This window comes from Helicoverpa zea, chromosome 4 (genome assembly GCF_022581195.2).
Source record: "Helicoverpa zea isolate HzStark_Cry1AcR chromosome 4, ilHelZeax1.1, whole genome shotgun sequence".
NCBI classification, from domain to species: domain Eukaryota; kingdom Metazoa; phylum Arthropoda; class Insecta; order Lepidoptera; family Noctuidae; genus Helicoverpa; species Helicoverpa zea.
Genome location: NC_061455.1, coordinates 13,006,061 through 13,028,928, shown reverse-complemented (window position 1 = coordinate 13,028,928; position 22,868 = coordinate 13,006,061). Strand labels below are relative to the sequence as shown.

At 34.4% G+C, this 22,868-nt stretch overlaps 1 protein-coding gene across 1 annotated transcript; it reads left to right on the top strand.

Moving 5' to 3' along the window:
- The first annotated feature begins 18,135 nt into the window (after positions 1-18,135).
- On the top strand, positions 18,136-22,332 carry LOC124629875 (ELAV-like protein 1). The gene has a single exon (XM_047163531.1). The coding sequence runs from the start codon at positions 18,511-18,513 to the stop codon at positions 19,591-19,593; it is 1,083 nt and encodes a 360-aa protein (XP_047019487.1). The 5' UTR covers positions 18,136-18,510; the 3' UTR covers positions 19,594-22,332.
- Positions 22,333-22,868: the final 536 nt, after the last annotated feature.

The following is a 22,868-nucleotide window of genomic DNA, read 5'->3' as shown; positions in this document are numbered from 1 at the left end:
AGATGTTTTGAAGCCGCTCATTTAAACCGACCGTGTTGTCGCATGCAGTTAGCAGTGATATATCATCCGCGAATAGTACACATGGTTCTTTTGTAATCTTCGGGAGGTCGTTGATATAGATTAAAAAAAGTAGGCATCCAATGACACTGCCTTGAGGTATTGATGCGTTTATGATTTTTTTATCAGATCTAATATTTATTATTTGTTTAAGGTCAGGATTGCAACTTTCTATTTCAACATATTGTTCCCTATTTTTTAAATATGATGTGAACCATTTGTGTGCTTTTCCACGAATCCCTATTTTATATAATTTATCCAGTAGAATGCTGAATTGGACTTTATCGTATGCTTTAGTCATGTCCAGGAGTATTCCGACCGCATATTGTTTTTTGTTTACTATATTAATGGCTTCCTGCATATATTTATAAACAGCAAGGGTTGTTGAGCGATGTTTACGGAAACCATTTTGGCTTTCATCTAAGATTTTGTATTTTTCGCAAAAATTGTATACGCGGTTGCACATGGTCTTTTCGAAAATTTTAGAAGCTGTGGGTAATAACGCTATAGGGCGGTAGTTATGCGGGTCTGTTTTAGAGTTTTTTTTATGTATCGGTTTAATTATGGCTTTTTTAAGTAGATCTGGGAATTTGCCTTCTTCGAAGGATTGATTGATTAATATACAGAAGGGTAATGTAAGTTCATCAGCACATTGTCTAATAAGGGAAGGTGGAAGTTCATCAGTACCGAAGCTTTGTTTATTTTTAAGGTTTCTTATGATATTGTAGATTTCGCGGTAGTTTACTGGTTCCAGAAAGAAAGTATTTAGAGTTGATTGTAGTGTAGGCAAGTCTTGAGGTGTATTAATTGGATTATGAGCATTTTTTTCCCCAACCGACGCAAAAAAATTGTTAAATTCATTTACTATTTGATTAGGGTCTGAAATTAGGGTGTTATTTATTTGAAGTTGAATGTTATGGTGTTCTTTACTAGATTTTTTATTAGTACGTTCGTGTATTATGCCCCACATAGTTTTTGTTTTGTTTTGCGACATTTTGAGTTTATGTATGTAGTGTAATTTTTTGGCTTTGTTTACGGTAAGTTTTAAAATTTTTTCATAGTTTCTATAATATTTATTTATAATTGGATTATTTATTTTTATAGTTAAGATTTTAAGTAGTCTCTTATTTTTGCATGAAAGCTTTATTCCTTTGGTTAGCCAGTATTTTTTACATATTTTTTTAAATTTTACTTTTTGCTTTGGTATGGTTTTATTAAGTATAGTTTGTAATATATTATTAAAGGCTTCGTAGTTTTGGTTTATATTGTTATTTTTAGTAATTATATCATTCCAATTTACTGTTGTTAGTTCTAGTTTAAATTTATTTATATTATTTGTATTATATATCCTCTTTTCGGTATACCAGTTCATTATTTTTTGTTGTTGTGGTATGTTAAATGTTAGTATAGTGCCGCAATGGTCTGAGAAACCCATTTCCTGTACATGTGTGTGTACATCTTTTGTGTTGAAATTAGTGAATATCAAATCTAGGCAAGTGGCTGTGGTTTGTGTTATGTGAGTAGGATCTTTTATGTGTTGTGTTAGTTTGTATTCAGACATAAGGTCCAGAAAGGTATTAGTTTTTAAGTTATTTTTAAGTATGTCTATATTTAGATCTCCTCCGATTATTAATTTTGATTTAGAGTGTTTTTTATTTAAATATGTTAGTATTTTGTTGAGTTGACAGAAAAATGTTTCTTCCTCTCTCCTATTCCAATATATAAGTCACTAGTCAATATATAAGTAACTAAGGATCCACAATGAGCATTGTCATAAAGGTGTTGTTACAATGAAGTAAGCATGTGTCTCCAGAACCAATGCTTTAAGAATGAAAGCCAAACATAACATTATATTATTGTAAGCTTGTCTTGTTATTTTTCTTGATTAATTCCTTTAAAAATAACTTAAAATATGAGAAATATAACTTCATGTCTATCTTGGAAAGACGTTTTCGTTATGCTTTACGAAAAACTAAAAAGTCTTTCGTAAGGGAAAAATTCTGACATTTTTAAAGTAAACATTAATATGTCATAAAAAACAGATAGACGTGATTGAGAAATACCAGTCTCTCCAGGAGGTATAGAAAATGACTGAAGAAATCTATTTCCATGGTAATATTAAAGCAATCTTAATCGAGTAAAATTTCTATATGGAACGTGCCATCGAATTCAGACTTCTAAAGGTGGATTGTAGCCAGCAACGTAAGTTAGAATGAAATTAATTCTGAATTACCAAAGTTTCAGAAACTCAAACTGAAATCATTCTGCGCCAGTTCATTCATTAAGCATTATTATTTTCAGTCATGATTCGAAATTGGTGTTTAACGATTTGAAATCAAAGGTCGGCTGAATTCCATACTAATTGTACCTACATACAATGATGGACTTCATAAAGAGGTGTAATGTTAATTGTACAGCCCCTAGAATACATTCATTTTTAAGCTTCTATCTTCTATGACGAAACTTTGATCAATGAACAGAATTTTCCACTTAGAAAAAATAACAACGCTAAACAATGTATATGATTGTATAGATTATCATACAATAACACCATAAAATGAAGACTGGTTTTTTGCGTCACATTCCGCTGGTAGGGGAGAAATTACTGAGTTCTTAGTAGGGCCAAGTAATCTAGAAATAATGACTGTGTTACTAGAGATACCATGATTTCGTTATGTCCAGGATACAAAGGTTTTCAATTGTAAATACAGCAACTATTTAGAACAGAAACATAATATATTTCATAATGTATTATTCTGTACAATCCATATACCTATATACAATCGTGGACGTAGGTAAACTTGCAAATTTTTAAACCGTCGCCATTTTGCACTGTAATACATTGATTAAACATAACTGCTCAACTGGCTCTACTGATTACATTATACAACTAAATAATTAAGAACACTAGCCTGTTGCTAGTGCATAAATGATCGCGGACTAAACATTTAAGAGGACGAATTGGAATTTTTGGCGCCAAGGATCTCAATTTTTCTCAGTAAATACAAAACGGATCAAAATACAACTTGGTTACCTGAAAGTTCATGATATAAACCTTATTTTGTTAGACGTCAAAACATGATTAGGTAACTTTTATAACAGAGAAAAATATATCAAACATACCTCTTTTTAAAAAGAGATTCACATATTGTGGGCAAACGGGACCGATTTAAGCCTCTTAACTTTTTTAGTAGTTGAGTATATACATACTCTTTAAAATTGTAGAAGGAATTTTTATCAAATTATCATTTCTAAATAATAAAATTACAAAACCATTTTGTCGCTTACGACTTTTAGTTATAAGCTAGCGCGCGTATTGTTATCCTCGCCCCGCTCAGACGCTCCGACCCCTTTTGGCGCCTTAGATGCGCGTGCCGGTTATGGAATTATTGTTGACCAATTCCTCGCCTTAAGATGGGAAAGAAATCTCTTAAAATCTTTGCATTATTCTTGTTGATCTTAATTTTGATATCACCGAGAGCATAATTTATCGTGGCAACAGCACAAGCATATAAGATTTCAGTAGTTAAAACGAAAACTTTAGACTTAGGAATAGTCGTAACTCAGAAAGTCCTAAGCCACGATAATATTTAATGACTAAAGTTTTATTCTAGCGTGAAATCTAACACCATCATTAGTAACTTTAGATTTACGCTACCTTCACCTCTCAGGTCAGGGTGATTGAATTTCCATAGAGTTAGTACAATAATACCTACCAAGTGCGTCAGAGTAAGTTAGGATTTCCGAGAATCATTGAAATATTGTTGTCATAAGCAAATGATGAACAGCTATCTTGAATATTAAGAAGGAACTTGAATTTAATCTATATTATACAAAATGGCTTATCTTCTTCGTTTTGATTTGATGCCCCAAAAGTACATGGTAAGAACTACCAACTACCTTTTTTTCAACTTCTGTTAGCTGTCAAGTTGATGTGGGTAAGGCCAGAATCCTGAATGTTTAAAGATCTCTAACAGGAGAGGACTATTCATATTTACTATGTATATAAAATTTTGACCAGTTTGTAAGTAGTTAAGACAAACCCAACCTTATCCATATCAATATATACCTGCTATACTATATCAATATTTGAGTTTTTTTTGTGTTGTTTTCTTAAAATGCTAATGAATGTTTTTATTAGAGAAGAGAATACGATTTTATTGAAACACATGAAACCTTACACTACATCTTTTGAAATTGAAAAAAAAGAAATTGAAGAGAAGTATATAGCGAATTGATCCAATTCTACAAAGTTACAACATAAATTGTAACTTCAATCTAATGGTTTAATTTAACGACAGCAATAAAAGTAACATAAAGAGGCCGCGAGCGAGTCTCTTGTATTTCGTAATTATGGTCACTCTAGTACAGATTCAGTACAAAGGTAAGCGTACTTGAGTACACATGCACTGAAGATATATTTTGTGGCTAATTTAGAGAATAGTTTGTGGTTGTGGTTATTTTTTTAATGGGTTTATGTATTGGTTGGTGTTCAAGCTTCTTATTCCCATGGGTAAAAACGACCTAATTGTGAAGGTATGTTTGCTGGATACGCGTTCATGATTAATCATACCACATAAACTCCTACTGAAAATAGTCTACCAACTCCTCTACTATCATGAGCATATGAGAAACCTTATAGAAGTAAAAAGTGAGCTACTTTTCATCCAGCCCCGCTTTTGTAGGTAGGTGGATAGTTTGCAAAACACGAAGAGCATCCAAGTTAAGGTAAATACCGAAAATATTGACTGTGTTTTGATCCTTTTCGGTAGACCTGTGCGAATTGTTTACAGGTAAGATTCTCAAGATCTCTTGGATATCGAAAATCGACCGGTTTCTTCGCATTTTTGAGAACACTTTTGATAAATCCCCTTCGCCGTGGAATGTCGTTGTGAGAATATAAGGCATTCTTTGTCGTAAAATTCTTTCTGAATAAAAGTGAAGAGCGAAGTAAAACAAAAAGGAATTTTATTTTATAATCCGCTAAGAGTAAACCTTAGACACGTTGGTACGTATATTATGTTCTAAGCATCTTAAGAAACATGATAATGAACCGTAACGAGAACCTACCTAATTTTAACGGTGCTATAAAATCTTAGGACAAAATATAATTTTCATGATTTAATCCATCTGTGTAACGCAACATAACATAGCCAGTAAATAATTATCAACTACCTATAACCATAATAAATTAAATCATTAACCCAGCATCACTCACAATGATCATTTGTACCACCGTTACACTCGAGTGCAAAGGTAATGGACCGGCCCAGTACGCATGCACTTGAAATGCACTAGCCTGCCCTTTGTCCATTGATGAGAGAAATCTGTCGTACTTAATGAATATTTTTTATTTTTGTATGTGTAATAGGAAGTCCAATGAGTAGTGGGATAATGCATGGTGATAGAAGGAGTAATTCAATGTTTTTATCATTATTTTGTTGCTTTTTTTTGTAACGGCGCGGTGTTTGGTTATACTTTTCGTTTTAGTCCTACAATATTATTGCTAGAAGCTAGATTTCATTTTGGTACCGTACCAAAATGATTTCATTTTGATACATATAGACATAACAGAGTACACGCTAACCTACATTTAAGCAGCATTGTCATCAGTTTTATTTTTCTAGACCATAATTACGCATAGTTAACACAATTAAATGACACAAATTATGTATCTATTACATCACGAACATTTAATCATTAGTATCAAAACACAATGCTACAAGCCTTCTGAGTGCACATGCACGAAAACTGCACTTGTCGCGTCGAGACAGTACATTTTTTTATTGTTTAGTATGCAGCTGCATAACACGTATAATGTATCATTACACGTCACTACTAAATATAAAAAGCCATTGAATGCTAATATGGTGTCAAGCGACAATGCGTTGACCAGGACACTGACATGCAAAGCTAGCCGAAGTAGCGGTAGGTGCAAGACGTTCCGTCTTTGGATTAACCAATGAGAGTGCTCCGTTGCTAACGATGTTGGTTCTTAAGTTGCTATTGAGAATTTAACGGGACGATATATTATTTTCTTAAAATTAAGAGCGGGTTTCATCATAAGGCAATTATTAGAATTGATGAAAATTAAAAGCATTGTCGTTACGTTAGAATCATTTGTGTAAAGGCACTTAACTCGCTCAATCTAGTTGGACTTTCCTCATTGCATACTTGATAGTATGACGTATTACAAAAGTATCCCTTTTCTAACCAAAAGCAAATGATACACGACTACACGTAGATATTATAACGCAGATATTTATTATTATTTTTTATCAATCGTCATCGGGTTGCCCCACATCTGTATGCTGAGTATCCAGGATGTGTTACTCATATAAACCGGCTGATTCCAAGTATGCATGAATTAAATTATCATGTCAGTATGTTGGGGCTAGTACATGTGCACTATTGAGTGCAACACTATTGAGTGCAATGTGTCAATTTGAGGACGAAAAACTTGAATATTGAATTAATATTGTTATAAAATATGCAGATATGTTTATTTTAGTTGTTTTATCGCTATAAGGATATTCGAATAATGAATAATATCGAATTTCGTAAATAACTTAAATCAACCTTTATGAGGAAATACTGAGCAATTTTTGTAAGTCAGTTCAACTTAGTACGCGAAAAAGCTGAGCTGTAAAACCACCACTGTTAACTAATCTCTTACCTTAGTTACGCTTAAAATGGCCAGCAAATTACTGTACCATTTAATTACTAGACTAGCTCTCTCTTTACCTCAACCTGAATACCCGTAATTACGTAACTAAACATCGGGGTACAAAGATAATTATTTATTCCAGTGCAAGTGCACTAAATGCACTTGGTTTTACCAGTGCATACGACAGACGTTCTCGTGGTAACTGCATCGTATTATTTCATAATATCCGCGATGAGGACGATTAAACATTATTTCTTTATGTGTTTCGAGATAGGTACGGAAATTCGTGAAGCTGGGATATTTTAGCATGAATGGATGCGAGTTATTGATTTGTCTATTAATTTTGCGATAAGCTGTAGATCTTTAAATTATAGTCAAGGATAAAGCATGGGGAGTACTAAGGCCTCGGCCTCGAATTTTGCGGGAAGCGGGGCGGCAGCGGCGGCGCCCGGGACCGGCAGGATCTTACGCGTATAATCAAAATCCGCTGCCCGCAAAATTCGAGGCCGAGGCCTTAAAGGTCCCTTTTGGATACCTGGGGAAGTTCAACCACCAGTTTAGTATGATCTTGTCCTACTTAATAGGTACCTATAGTAAATGCAGATTAAGAAAGTCATATAAAAGCAGATGACAAAAAAAAATATGGTAAGTATGCATTTGCAACTCTGTATGACATATTAATTTAATACAACAGTTCTTTCATTGTAACTAACCAGTCAAAATATTATTTTTCTCACGACTTTGTTGACATTTCCTCTTAAATCATTCAGTGTGCAAATAATTTTGAATATAGGTAAATAAATAACAAGATAACTTGTACCTGTTGACGTTTCTTTAAAATGTAGAAACCTCAATAGATTAGAGTCCGGATTGCAGATGATTCGAATGCACTCAAATATGCATGATCATTATTCAGATTAATGGTAAAGAAGTTGGTATGCAATGTGTAATTAAAAGTATGATACGGTTTGAGTGACACAGAGGAAATAACAGAGATTTCTTTTAATGACTATTTACATATGTGTACTGTAATTATATTGCCAGTTTGTTAGGTAGCAAACATGGCCTTCCTTTTCTATCACTCGAAACTTCCCCCAATCATAATTCTACATTTTTACATTCACCCATCCTATCAAGGAATTCAACCAGATTTCTGGCAACTAAAACCACAACAGCTTTTAGCTTGATGTCAAAATATTTATTGAAGTACACTAGTACAATTTATATATTCGAATGTATTTTATTTTCGTGGTTTAGGTCGTGAGTCACGATGCAAATGGCCACAACAATGGTTTGCGCAGTAACTGAGTGATTGGTGCCTACAATATTTGAAAGTTCGTCGAGGTTAGGTATTGTTTGTGTCTAACAATAAATAAATATTTTGAAAATAGGTAGGTACCTACTGGCTTATATTGCAAGTCTGTTTCAATTTACAACTTGTGTGTTGATCATCGGTAATCGGATTTTAGTTCTATTCTGAAAGGCTTGCCTTAAATCACATGTAACATAGAGAGATTTAACTGGACAGCTCTATAGAGACAGCTACAGCCAAACTTGATAGCGTCTTACAACAAATTTCCTAGCCCAAGAATGCGTGTGTGGCCTATACCTCTGAAACTATACCGTAAAATGGTTTCTGCATAGAGACTTGCTCTATACTCCAAGCTACCAAAAAGGTTTGCATGAACTAGGTTAAGGTATTAGATTCCACTGGCACCACTCTGAGACCTCTAAATCATGGACAAACGAAGCAGTCAATTTAAATCGATTATAACATATCGACTAACATTCTACCAGCCTTACTTTCAGGCAATCTCAGTCTTAACATAGCGGTAAGAATCAAAAGGTGACTGACTGGCCTAAGTGCACTCGCACCAAACGCACTCGGCATTTGTTTAATAACTTCGTCGTGGTTTCACCAACGCGGTGCTTGCGTGTTTTGGTCTTCGCAGCCGACGTTTAAAACAATCTCCTTTATGATTATGTTTATGTACGTTGTTTTGGTATGGCAATTGTTTATTGGTGATATTTGGATAGTTTGCCTCTTGGGATATGGTACCTGAAACCTCTGATTGGGCTACGGGATTGTTCAAAAAAGTTACCGCGGCCCTGGTACATAAAAGGCCTACGACGGAACACGACGGTTTTTAATCAGTAAGAGTCTGACACTCCCTCACTGCTGCTAACCCACAGCGGGAGGGGTCATTTGATGATTTTTGACGTCGTTGAAAAAAAAGCCTCTGTTTTACTAGATTGGAGCAGGGTGCAAGGAAATGGGCTTGATCTTTGTTCTGCAAGTGGACACTACAGATTGTTTATCTGTGATGTGGTGTTTTGGCGTAAAACAGAAATAAATGTGCTTGTTTTTACCGCTGACTAAATAAACAGTGTCATGTGAATCACCTCAGTAATGCGAATAACATTAAAATACTGTTAGAGAGCAATGAGTCATGTATAAGTATTTCCTCTTCATTATGGAAATCATGTCTAGCCTAGTCTGTTTTACACAGAAGTCTCTTCCGCTCCAACTCAAAATGTTATTGGAGGAGAAAGAAGAATGAAGGAACTCTTTAAGGTCTGTCTGATAGAGCGGTAAGGCTTTTTTTGAATGACGTCAAAAATAATCAAATGATCCCGCTGTGGGTTAGTAGCGGTGAGGGAGTGTCAGACTCTTACTGACTAAAAACCGACGTGTTCCGTCGTACTAACTACATAATGTATTCGTAACCTATATAATGTAAATAATTATATTTATTTTACCTACAATTGCTACTGTATAAAGTATTTATTTCTCAGGTAACAACAAAGAGCTAAGCACTAGCAGACCTTGAATATCGATGCCTTAGTTTTTTCCTAAGGAAGTAAATTGCTGTGAATAAGTGTTTTCTTGATTCTACCGATATCTAACGCGTTTGCATTATTACATGTATTTCTAAGAGTGCTTGGTATCCTGGGGTTAGGTACTAGAATTAACTTAAGCGCAATAAATTACCTAGGTATCACGTTTTATGTAAAAAACATGGTGTGTTCGAAATTACATAGTTTTTTGAGGAATTTAATATTTGGTAGTTTACCGATTTAAGCGTTTATTCTGTAAGCGAACACAACATACCGTGGATGAATATGAAATCTTGGTCTCATCATCATCATCAGCCTATCGCAGTCCACTGCTGGACATAGGCCTCTCCAAATGCACGCCACTGAGATCGATTTTCGGCTTCTCGAATCCAGCTCCTGCCAGCCGTCTTGCGCAAGTCATCACTCCACCGTGCCTGAGGACGTCCTACACTACGTTTGCCGAGGCGTGGTCTGCACTCTAGAACTCGTTTACCCCAACGGTTATCGGTTCTTCGGCTAATATGGCCAGCCCACTGCCACTTCAGCTTGCTGATTCGGTGGGCTATGTCGATGACCTTGGTACTCTGACGGATTACCTCATTTCTGATGCGATCCCTCAGAGAAATGCCGAGCATAGCCCTTTCCATAGCCCGCTTGGCGACTTTAAACTTGTGAACCAGCCGTACCGACAGTGTCCACGTTTCGGCTCCGTAAGTCATGACAGGTAGGACGCACTGATTGAAGACTTTTGTCTTTAGGCACTGTGGGATCGACGATGTTAGGGCTCGACGTAGCTTCCCAAATGCAGCCCAACCCAACTGAATTCTCCTATTCACCTCGTCCTCAAAGTTGTTTATACCTAACTGCAATGTCTGCCCGAGGTATACATATTTCCGAACAACTTCGAGAACGGCGCCGTCTAAATATTGTATATTTCAATAATAAGGCAGTAGACACAAGTGACTAAAAACAACCCTGAATTCAATACCACACGTACAAAATACGTCACGGAACATTAAAAATACTATAAATACTGTATACATTGATTACTTTACTTTCACTTTTATTATGTTCGGACAGTAAACTGCATACTGCAAGCTAGACCGATCTAGGTGACTGGACGTTGCAACAGATAAGTAGGTAAATAGTTAGCAAGCGATATAAGGAAAAACATTTATTAGTGAAAATGTGCTCTGTAAGTTGGCTGTTTATCTTATACAGATTACTTTTCCTTATTCGAGAGAGGCCAACTTATATAACAAGGAAATATCAATACTTTACGTGGACATAGTAGGCACTATCTACACCTGAAATTCGTTATTGTTACCTAAAATTCTTGGAATACAAGAATTCATAAGTTATAATTAAGAATATCTAACTTAAAGATAGACTAACAGAACAAAACTTACGCAATCACAGTCCATAAGAAGCCATATTTTCTTTCATAATTTGAAATAAAAACCCACTGAAAATTACGTAATGGTGTTCAGCTTTGCTTCAGTTACATTACGCATCAACAGGCCAACAAAATCGAGCCACACAATAAAAACAAAAACAAATCAGAAGTTCTGAATTTAAACCGCAACGTATAAAAAATGTGAATAAAAACAATAAGAAAGCAAGTAATAAAAGGGCAAGGACAATGCTAATAATTCGTAATTTGCCATCCAGTATTACATTCCCTTTTTTAATTGAATATTCAAGGATGGCAACCTCGGGCCATAATTGTTACATCTGAACTTTTTGGAGACAGAATTTTTGACACACTTGGATTCTTTATTTGAATACAAAATAGGAGCTACCGTACGTGAAAATATTTTATAATGAGGTCAAAAAAAAAGCATTTTTATGTTAATTGGTCATGTTAGTGACTCTTAAAATAATTCTTGGTAAAAAATGGAATTAATGTTAAGTATCATTATTCAGAAACGTTAGTAAATATTGTGTTTATTTAGCTCTACCTACATTATCTACGTTAAATGATGACTTTACAAACATGTCTGTACTTACTTTTCCTCAACAAAGAATTTATTTATTCTGATTAATATACAGAAGTAAATAAAATAAACGCAATTAAACTGCTTTGTTATTGTTTACAGGAGGAAAGAAAAAGAGACCATCAGACTGAAAAAAATTAAACTCTCCGTGAAGTATTTCTATTTACACTAATTGGAATATACGTGACGTCTTCTCAGTTACTGTGTTTTTCTTTTCATTAACCCCAAAGTAGCTACCTACATATTACCTGCTTGTATTATCCTTTAAACCTGCTGCCCTTGAAAACTTCACAATAATTTGTGGTCCAAGTTTCAGGGTTAAGGCTGTTTAATGGCTCCAAACAACAGCCCCAAGCCAGCAGTTAAACAATAATAAAAAGAAAGCTCATATGGATTAGGATTACACCTGGTTTAAGTTAGGATTAGAGCTTAAGTTAGGATTAAATATGTGTCCAAACATGATTAGCTGTTTAATCCCAGTGTAAGTTGAACATAACTAAATTATGATTAGTTATTTAATGCTACAAAATTGAAAAATCGTCTTATATAGTCATCGCAATTTTTCAAAAATAATTTTCAGAATTATACGTAACAGTAATTTTCCACTAAAATAACAAAACCAACTTTACCTCCCTCTACATAAAAATTGTCATACAAAAACATTTCCGTGTTCTATCTAAATCAGATTACAAATGACCGACCGACTACCGAGTAAGGACTCTAGTTCGAACGATCGGTTCTCGCAATTGCCGAAGGAAACGGACCGTACGTTGCTCAACGCTCCGGTACAAGTGTACCGAACGCACTCAAACCCCAGTAGAGTATGGTTCAAGTGATAAGCGAAACATTTATTTAGACGTTGGACCCCAATTTTTTTTATCTCCTCTTACCCTATATATTTTTGTCGGTGTTGAGTGTGGTGTGGTACGGTGGGTTATCCAAAGGTCTTGTAATTTGGTTTAATTGAGAATAATATTTTTTTATTCGCTATTTATAGTTGTGATGCTTGAGATAGCTTTAAGGTCATATGTTATTGCAGTTATGTATTATGAAAATAAGTCTTAAAAGAGGTGATGATGTTGTCCGCCTAGCTGATTATCGGCGACGACGGCTGTTTTTATGTAGGGAGAGCCAACTGCGCAGGACATAGAGCATAAGCATTTGCGCATACACAGGTGCACCCATTATTACCTCACTCTCATACCCTGATGAGACGGTAATCCGACACCACCGGAGAAAGATCAGCCGTAGGACCGACATTAACGTACTAAGAGGTATTGGGTAGGCCGAGTAACTGCATTCAGAAGGTCATCAGATATGAAGTTGCTCTATCCATATCTCTACTCAGCTGCAGCATCCCGAATTGTTGCAATAAAACTATGATGATGCTGATTATGAAAAGAAGGAGACAGAACATCGTAAATAAACATTTATAAGTCATATGAATAGAATAGAATAGAATAGATTTATTTATTTGCATAAAATGTAGGTAATTTTACAATTAGATGTTACAATTTTATTTGACCCGTGTACATTCTGCCAGAATGGCATGCAAAAAATAGGACTTATACTATAAACATATAATCTAGGTATCACTTATAACTATATTAATTTAATCTAAGAACAATAATACTGTAAGCTAAATTGAGTTATCATTAATGAAATCGGATACAGAGTAATAGCATTTTTTAATAAGTAAATTTTTGAGTGTGTTTTTGAATTTTCTTAATGGTAGCTCTTTTATCATTTTTGGTAGATGGTTGTAGATTCGAGGAGCCATACCCATGACACTCTTTGTCAACAAAGAAGTTTTATATTTACCTAGATATAGCTTATCTTCATATTGAGATCTTAGACATGTGGTTCTGTTTCTAGACATCTTTAAAGTCGGGAATAGGTGGTGATTAGTTTTTACAAAAATAGCTATTTCCAATATGTATAGGCATGGGAAAGTTAAAAGATTATATTTTTTGAAAGTAGGTATGCAGCTGTCAGTCACTTTGAGATTAAAAATAGATCTAATACAGCGTTTTTGCGCCTTAAAAATATTTTCTCTCTCGCTACAGTTACCCCAGAATATTATTCCAAATCTCAAGACAGAAACAACTAGACTATGGTAAGCTATCAATACTGTTTGCGTGTTAACTTTTTTAGATAAGCTATACAAAGCATAAGCAGCTGAACTAAGTTTTTTACAAATGTTATCTGCTTGAGTTTTCCATGTCAGTTGACTATCAATCGTAATCCCTAAAAATTTTGCTACGTTAACTTCATCTATTGTTTGTCCATTATAATTTATATTCATATTTGTATTTACTATTCTTTGATAAAAATGCATTACTTTGGTTTTTTCTAAATTTATAATTAAGTTATTTTTTTCCAGTCAATCAATAAATTTTTCAAGCGTACTGTTAACGTTATAATATCTTCATAGGAATCTTTATTGTGACATTTAATTATTAAAGTGCTGTCATCAGCAAAAAGAACCATAGGATTTGGCATTTGGTTAGGTAAATCATTCACGTACAGTAAAAATAATAAGGGGCCGATGGCTATGATCATGTCCTACCTAGTTACTTACTACATGCTATGCGTTTGCATATTTTTCTTAGCAATTCAGTGAAAAACAACAATATTTGTAAGAAATCTTTAGATTTTATCGTCTGATAAGAAATCTGCAATCTTGACTACAATGTTGCATGTCATTAACATTTTCAGTCGTGAATCCTTTATTGATTTTCTGCAACGCTAACTTTCTTCATTGTTTGAAACAATAAAAGGTTTTAACTCCATTTTTACGTCAATTACCGATTGCGAATGTAAAACAGAGAATGTAGTACTTAGCAACTCGTATTTTTTTACTGATGATTTGTAATGAAAAAATACTCGCAACACTTACTATGTTTTTGAACTCTTGTTTTTTCTGTTGGCATTCTCATGGCATGCTTCTGTGTATTTTTTACATGCATATCTACATTTAACTGTTCACTGCGAAGAATTATCTAGAATAATTTAAAAATCCCACAGGTATTTTATGTGTACCTAACATTGTTTTCTGTTTTGTTTGACAGTCTCCAGCCGACCACCCATAACTTGGGCCTGATCGACAGTACGAACCCGTCACCCAGCAACGGTGGGTGAGTCAGTTTAGATCCATTGTGAACATCCGTCTGCTGTATATGGTTTTGCTTTGAATATTATGCATCTCTTTATACCAAACTAAGAAATTAAGTAACTCTTTGTTTGTTGGCTTCCTACCGGTATTTTTGATTGATCTTATAATAAGTATTCCCGCCAGACTTTTTGGCGTCCCGGTACATGAGCGTGAAGCGCTCGCTGTGCAGAAACCGAACCAAAGACAGTTATTACTAGTTGTAATACTGAAGACAATATACAACTCTATTCTATTATAAATCTCAAAACGACTAAAATGCAGGTCTAAATTAGCTGTTTTCGTTAAAGCAATTATAAGTCCTGCGAGGTAAAAAGTAGTGGTGGTAATAACGCGATTTTATAAAAAAGTTAACCAACTGAGTATTTTAATTGAACTCAAGGAAAACTGTTCTTCTTCTTACATTAGATTTCAACATGAAACAGAATAATATTACACGAAGTATATTCCAACATTGCCCAATTCCCCTTCGTGCGTAATAGTAGGGGAGGCCTAGAAGGGATTTTGGGATTTACTCAAGCGCGGCAGATTAGTATATAGGGAGGTACCTATTACCCCATTTAACACCTCCACCAAATATAAGCCCTGTATATGTAGCCGCGTGTCTAGAATAAAGGATCAGATTAGTAAAAAAAAAAATATCATCTGACATTCTCCAGCGCGTCAGATTAAGATAGGGTAAGTTAGTTATATGCTAAAAAGTGTATATTCCACTAATCTGACAATTTGCGATTGACGATAAGAAGTAGGAAGGTTACAAACTTGTAAAAAAAAAACTTCATCTTGACTTTCTCGAGCGCGGCTAATTTTTTTTTTATTTTGAAGGGAATAATTCAACGTTCACGAAAAATATATAATCTGACGATTCCCGTAAGCCGAAGTAAGGAAAATTAATCGATAAAGTTTAAAGCGTGCAGCTACGTGATGCCGGTATTCTCCTCCCAAGTTTCTATTCCTCTCTCTCTTTTTTCAATTCAATTCATTTGCAATAAGTGTTGGTACATTTTGGGTCTTAAATAATCTACACTAATGTTATAAAGCTGAAGAGTTTTTTTGTTTGAACTCGCTAATCTCAGGAAGTCATACATAGTATGCAGATATACTGTTTTTAACATTAACATTCATTTTATTGGCTACTTTCGTTAAATACGTGTTCCTTCCAGTTGCATTGCTTGTCTATCGTGATACCGAGAAATGCCATTTCGTATACTTCTTGTAATTTATGTCCTCTATAATTACTCTTTATAGTCTTCTTTTTATACAGTCGTGGTGGCCTAGTCATCCGGTGAGACTGGAAGCCGACCCCAACATAGTTGGGAAAAAGGCTAGGCAGATGATGATGAGCCTTATTTTTTATCTATATGTATTAAATTGAATAAAATTAGTTTTTGTAAGATTTACGCGTAGATTATTTCCGTCAAGCCATGTTATTATAGATTCAATTGTATTGTTTATGTCACATGTATATTTATCAATGTCATTATAATTCAATGTAATTATTATAGAAATGTATGTAATGTATGAGCAGATTGGTACACTCCGCCAATAGCAATTTCATACATATCATTGGATAGGCCTTTTTATCTAGAACAACCTTTATTATGACAGCTTTGTTGAAATGTTTGTCCGTTCTGGGATATAGATCAAAAAGTGTGTAAAAGTTAAAACTAAATAATCTATTGATATCTCAAGTTTTAAAGGAATACCAAAGTGCTACAACGTGTATGTCTTGTAAGTACTAAGTACTTGCTTTGCAGACATTGGTGTCCAAGATAAACTTAGACAGTAAATACAAACTTAGAAAAGTTGCATTTGTACTTGCCTGACCTGGAATCGAATCCACATACTTGAGAGGTTGGTTCTTTACTCACTAGGCCACCACGACTTAGATAATGATTATAACAAAATTAAAAAACAACGACATTGGTGTTAATTTTTCAAAGAAAATTAGGTTACAGTATTGATTATTATTAGTTTTAAAAACTTTCCATTGTCAGATTAAGCGAGTCTCTCCAGATAATCGTCAGATTATGAGATGATTACGTTAAGGGTACATAAATGAACCATATATATCTTAAACTGACGCGCTCGAGTATTTCAAAATGGCGATTTTTTTTTGCAATTTTGAATAATGACCACGAGTTTAGGTCACGTCTAAATCGTCAGATTATTGCATAAGAGACTTCGTTTTAGTTCACTTAACACCCCTTTTGAAAATCTGTCGCGCTCGATAAAATTATTTTTTTCCCATTTTTAACCCTTACCTACGACCACCCCCACCATGGAAACAGTCAGATTAATATACGTATGTTTAAAAAATGACGTACGACGTGCATGCTATTAATATCTGACGCGCTCGAGTATGTCCATGCAACTGTTTTTTTTTTACATTTTTGAAAGTTTATAGCCGCTCCACCCACCGATGAAAGTGTGTGTATGTCAGGACATTTTTTTCTTCTTATCATCTAAGCTTCGCAATCTAATAGGTCTCATTGACGCTCGAGTCACTCCCGGTTTAGCACTCTTGCCTCCCCTACTATAAACATCATCGTCAGTATTTTCATGACCCCATTCTTGTTTGTCTTTACCATACAGAGATGGCGCTGCCATCGCCACTGCTTCTATTGAAACCAAACTATTTTATTCAGAAAACAAAATAACTTTCTAAACGCTGCTGATATTCAAATTATAACTCCGATAAATTTCCAAATAAACTTCATCGTGTTAATTTTCAGTTATGTAATAGGAATAAAAAAATATTACTATTCAGACAAAAGCTAAATCCATGAACGCATTTTCTTATTAGTTGTGATAGTGGCTAAATTGAATTTAGTTATTAGGTTGGCACAACTGATTTGGTGTTGTCAGCCAATAAATTCTACCCAAACACTGGGATCTCATCGTACTCTTGTTTAAAATTATAAGAAACAAGAACTATTGGATTTACAGTATAAATATACTTATTTATTAATCGGCTTCTCTTATAAAAACTCCTGATTTGGTTACTATAAATAAGAAATGAGATAATTTAAACTTGGTAGAGTCATTGCTTGTGTCTCTACAAATTAATGATCATCATTGTACCCATAGTCGCAAAAATAAATAAGTTTTGAGTTTTGAGTTAATATCGTAAATGCGTTTATTTTTAAATTTACTTAGGTACTCAAAAATATATATTCAGTAAAGCAAAGTTAATTGTAACAAGTATATTTAAAAATAGGCCACCAATGTTAATTTCTTCTTGTTACTATTATTATTTTATGTTTAAAATTACTTTTTTGTATTGCTATTTTCATTATTATATTCAAAGTGAAAGCAATATTTTTGAAGTAGGGGAAAATGTGTTCAAAATAGGAAAGGGGCCGCTTAGGGTGTGCGATTCACATTCTGGCAACATTTTAAAAAGAAAGTGAAGTGAAAGAAATGAATTTACGAGAATAGGTCGCAAGTCGCATAGATTTTTGGTTGATTTCCTTTTCACTTTTCTTTCGTATTCTCCATAAGATCTAATAAACTAGAGCTTATTTGTGTTCCTCGTTATATTTTGATTCAACGGACTCGGCGCCGTACCACCTAAAACAGGATAAGTACTAAAGTGAACAGCATCTTATTGATTTTCTTCCCTTGCATATGCTTTCAACCAACGCGAAGTGGTGTTGTTATAACTACTAGCGAAGAACGTGGATCTATGTTTTAAGACACCCGTTTTATATTTTTTGTAATAGTCACAGATCTTGTGACATTTCACCTAATTTGGTGTAAACATAGAAATAGGAAAAATGATGGCAAATACGCTCGACAGCGTAAACGCGAACCAGCCCACGCAAAATGGTAGCAAGGTCCAACCTTGTAATAATGAGTCAAAGACCAACCTTATTATTAACTATCTGCCGCAAACGATGACCCAGGAGGAGATTAGATCATTGTTCTCGAGTGTCGGCGAAGTAGAAAGTTGCAAGCTTATTAGAGACAAAGTGACAGTATTTCCCGACCACATTCTGAACGGGCAAAGTTTGGGGTACGCGTTCGTCAACTACCACAAGGCAGAGGACGCCGAGAAGGCAGTCAACACGCTCAATGGCCTGAGGCTGCAGAACAAGATCATAAAGGTATCGTACGCCCGCCCCAGTTCCGACGCGATTAAAGGCGCCAATCTTTACGTGTCGGGCTTGCCGAAGCACATGACGCAGCAAGAATTGGAGAAGCTCTTCAGTCCGTACGGAACCATCATCAGCTCGCGCATACTTCATGAGAATGTGAATGTCGGCCATCTACTGCAAGTAGGCGGCGACGAGCCGACCATCGTCGGGCCTTCGAGGGGCGTCGCTTTCATCCGCTACGACCAGAGACACGAGGCCGAGAACGCAATACGTGAGTTGAATGGCACAATACCTCCAGGTGGTACAGGCCCCATTACGGTCAAGTGTGCCAACAACCCAAGCAACCAGAACAAGGCACTCGCCCCATTGGCAGCATACCTCGCGCCTGCTGCTGCTCGTCGCTTCGTTGGTCCTGCTGGTAAGGCTCTGTTGGCTATCAACAAAGGTCTTCAAAGATTTTCTCCTTTGGCCGACCCGCTCATACAGGGTAATGCCATTGGCGGCTCAGGTTGGTGCATCTTCGTGTATAACATTGGAGCTGATACTGAAGAGAGTGTACTATGGCAGCTCTTTGGCCCATTTGGTGCCGTCCAGAGTGTTAAAATTATTAGAGATCCCACAACCAACAAATGCAAGGGCTATGGTTTTGTCACCATGACTAATTATGATGAGGCTGTTGTTGCCATCCAATCCTTGAATGGATACTCGCTAAACGGCCAGGTACTCCAGGTCAGCTTCAAAACAAACAAGAGTAAATCTTAAATGATCCAGATTCTAGTCAATAAATTGTAGCTAATGCAAAAATGTTGATCATTACTTTGTCATGGTTTGAAGTTTGACTAATAGTACTGAACGAAATACGGAATAAATGTGATTCAAATCATGACATGATGTCAGTTTTGAACCGATGTTCATACATTATAAGTACAAAATAAAATCATCACAATAATATCTAGAAAATTTCTAAATGACTGACATTATACACCAAGTATGTACTAAATTGACCTAATTTTAATTTATGAAGTCCATGAAATACCTGTCTAGTGAAATACCTGATGATATGTCCTAAGATAATAAAGTTAGTAACAAGTGATGCAGTACTAAGTGGGATAAACTTGCTGTAATGTTTAAATGGCTTACCTGACTATCTGAGTTGTAAATCAGATGGAGTCAGTAGCTTAGACAACTATGAAGTAAATTATAATTAACTGCATACTTTTTTCTAACTCAGTGTTTATGTATTAACTTATGTCCATTGATATAAAAGTCTTTTTTTTTAAGACTAACCCGTAGAGTTCTGGTATTATAATAGGATAATGATGCCAACAAGATTCTAATATTAACAGTAATTCAGGCAATAATAATGATATGTTTAACGATTGACAGTGCAATATTAAACTTTTTTTACTGTAAGTAAAAAATAAAAAAAAAATATTTTATTATAATATGTATATTGAAATGCTGTGCAATTTTTATTGTACCAACAAATAATATTATTTTCTTTTGAAAAATAGTTGCAATAATAACATAGTATATGTAAACAAAATGTTCATTGTATAATTATTACCAAAGAGGTCAGAAATGCATTGACTGATATATAAAATGATGTTTGTAAGTGAAACTTTGACTTAAAACTATACTTCCATTCATGTTGATAAAATAAGGATGGCCCCATTATTATAATAATATTGGATAATAATATAATTCTGGAGCTTGAATTGTGCACAAAGTCATAAGTAAGGTGGATACATTTTATAGAACAATTATAATTAGGATCATAAATATTATTTATTATGTATTATTTGATTCCATTCATAAATTCTACTTGAAATCTGACAAGAAAATCTCGATTGAAATTATGTATAAGGACCATGACATTACAACTAAATTAGTTATTGATCAACATTTTATTATGACTTGGATACCTTCATGTATCACATTGGGCACATAATTATTATAGTGATTGTATAATATGGTGAAAGTCAAATTGATAATTATTTATTGGGAAATTTTCATGTGCATTTCTTATTGAAATTTTAAACTTCAATGCAATTTTCTATAAAGAAAGTTTGCATACACTTGCACAAAGCAAAATCCATGACGTTTGACTTTCACATCATGATATTGTCTCTCTAATTTGATTGTATAATCATCACTATTTATTATTAAATTTAAGTAACTTAAAATTCATTGTAAACATAATTTATTGTCATAATCGTAATAGAAATTATAGATTTCATTTTGATGTTTATATTAATATATTGAATGTAGTGTAAGTTCAAAATTAGTTGGGTAATCTACTCAGTACTATACCTTATCCAACTGTTTGTATCATTTCTGATATTCATTATAGTAATTTCTGTAATAGTTAAATTATTGATAGACAAATGCATATCATAATTAAAGTGGTATAAAATCCGAGGCGAGATATTCACAGACACATTGATGGGCTTGTATAATGCATTTTGATTAAGTATTTTCTTTAATTTCTATGTTAAGGATAAATGTTTCATTAATATTAATTATTTATTTAAAGTACTTAAAATACGCGAAACTAGTCAGTTATAATTTTGCGCAACATTTAAATCTTTAAGTAATCTTATACTTAAGTATTTAAAGAAAACTGTGTTCTCTAATTTAAAATGTAGATTAGGATTTTGGTTTAAAATTATGTTGGTGTGGTGTTTGGTTTAATATAAGTAATATACCCATATAAAGCACACAATACATAAAAATACTAAATGGTGTGTATCAAAACTAGTCAAAGGTAGATGTACCTCTGAGTTATATTGCTATGATGTGGATGTGCTGTACTTGTGCGCGATTGTACTCGCCAACTCGCAGAGTGGCAATGAGAAGCCTCTAACTTTTAATTGAAGATAAATTAGAAAGGGTTGATATGGAGTTGAAATTCGGCTGGAAGGAAATGGCCAAAGTTTATCAAACCCACTTTATTACTTGAATTTTATTGCCGCTTTTGGCTTCCACTGCTAACAGTGCTAACATGCAAACATTCGCGTATCAAATAAGCAAAAATCCATTTTACAATTACTGATAGTCTATGTTGTGTCGTCCCTGAATGGTTAAAACAAATACGCTTGCTTTCTCCACCGAAAATAATACCAGTACACACCTGTCCACTTAAACGTTTTGTTCAACTTTAGTATTTTGTGTTATAAGTTGTGGTATTTTATTTATTTAGAATAGTTTCTGTTTAATTTATATAAAACTAACATCTTTCTATTTAGTGTTTATTTATCCCACGTTTAATGATTTGGTTTAGTTTTTTTCGTTTGTATTTACTTTGGGCAGGTTTGGGTATTGTAGGGTTTGGCCTAGAATGTAGCTAGAATTATAAGACAGAGTACAAATCGCCGATAATGTATGAAAAAGTGTTTGGCTTACTTACATTTAATTTTTGAAATAATGTCAACGAATGTAATCTGACGTAGGGGATATTGATAGAAATTAAATATTGACCTTAGCAATAATACATATAAATAATGTTTTATTTCAAAATTCTTTAAATCATTCCTTTATCTACAACGAAAGTATTTAATTCCGTAGCATTTCCTTTTTGGGGCTTATCCGTTCCATCGGTTGCGTTGGTCGGATTACGCCATTTGCAAGGGTGATTTTCCAGAGATTTGGGTTATGATAAAACAACACCCACTAAATAAAAATATCGCTTTTTCAAATGTTTCTGAATTTAACTCCGAACAATCTGATACCAATACCATTTATAAATAGAGTATCTGTACGACGATTGTTGGAAACGATACAATAGACGCCTAATATGCCGCCGGGGGTGTACGCACGCATGCATCGATCCAATCTACAGACAGCAAGGCGCCACGCCCGTTTGGCTTAAGCTCATAGCCCGCTAACATGAAGCCAAAAACTTTAAGTTACAAGTGCCAAATAAAGCCCCTTTTCGATACCTACTAGAGAAATAAATTCGCGTCCATATAGCGTATATAAAAAAAAAACGTGCTCAGATTTTTGGGTGGCGTCCATTGTTCACATCGGACATCTTG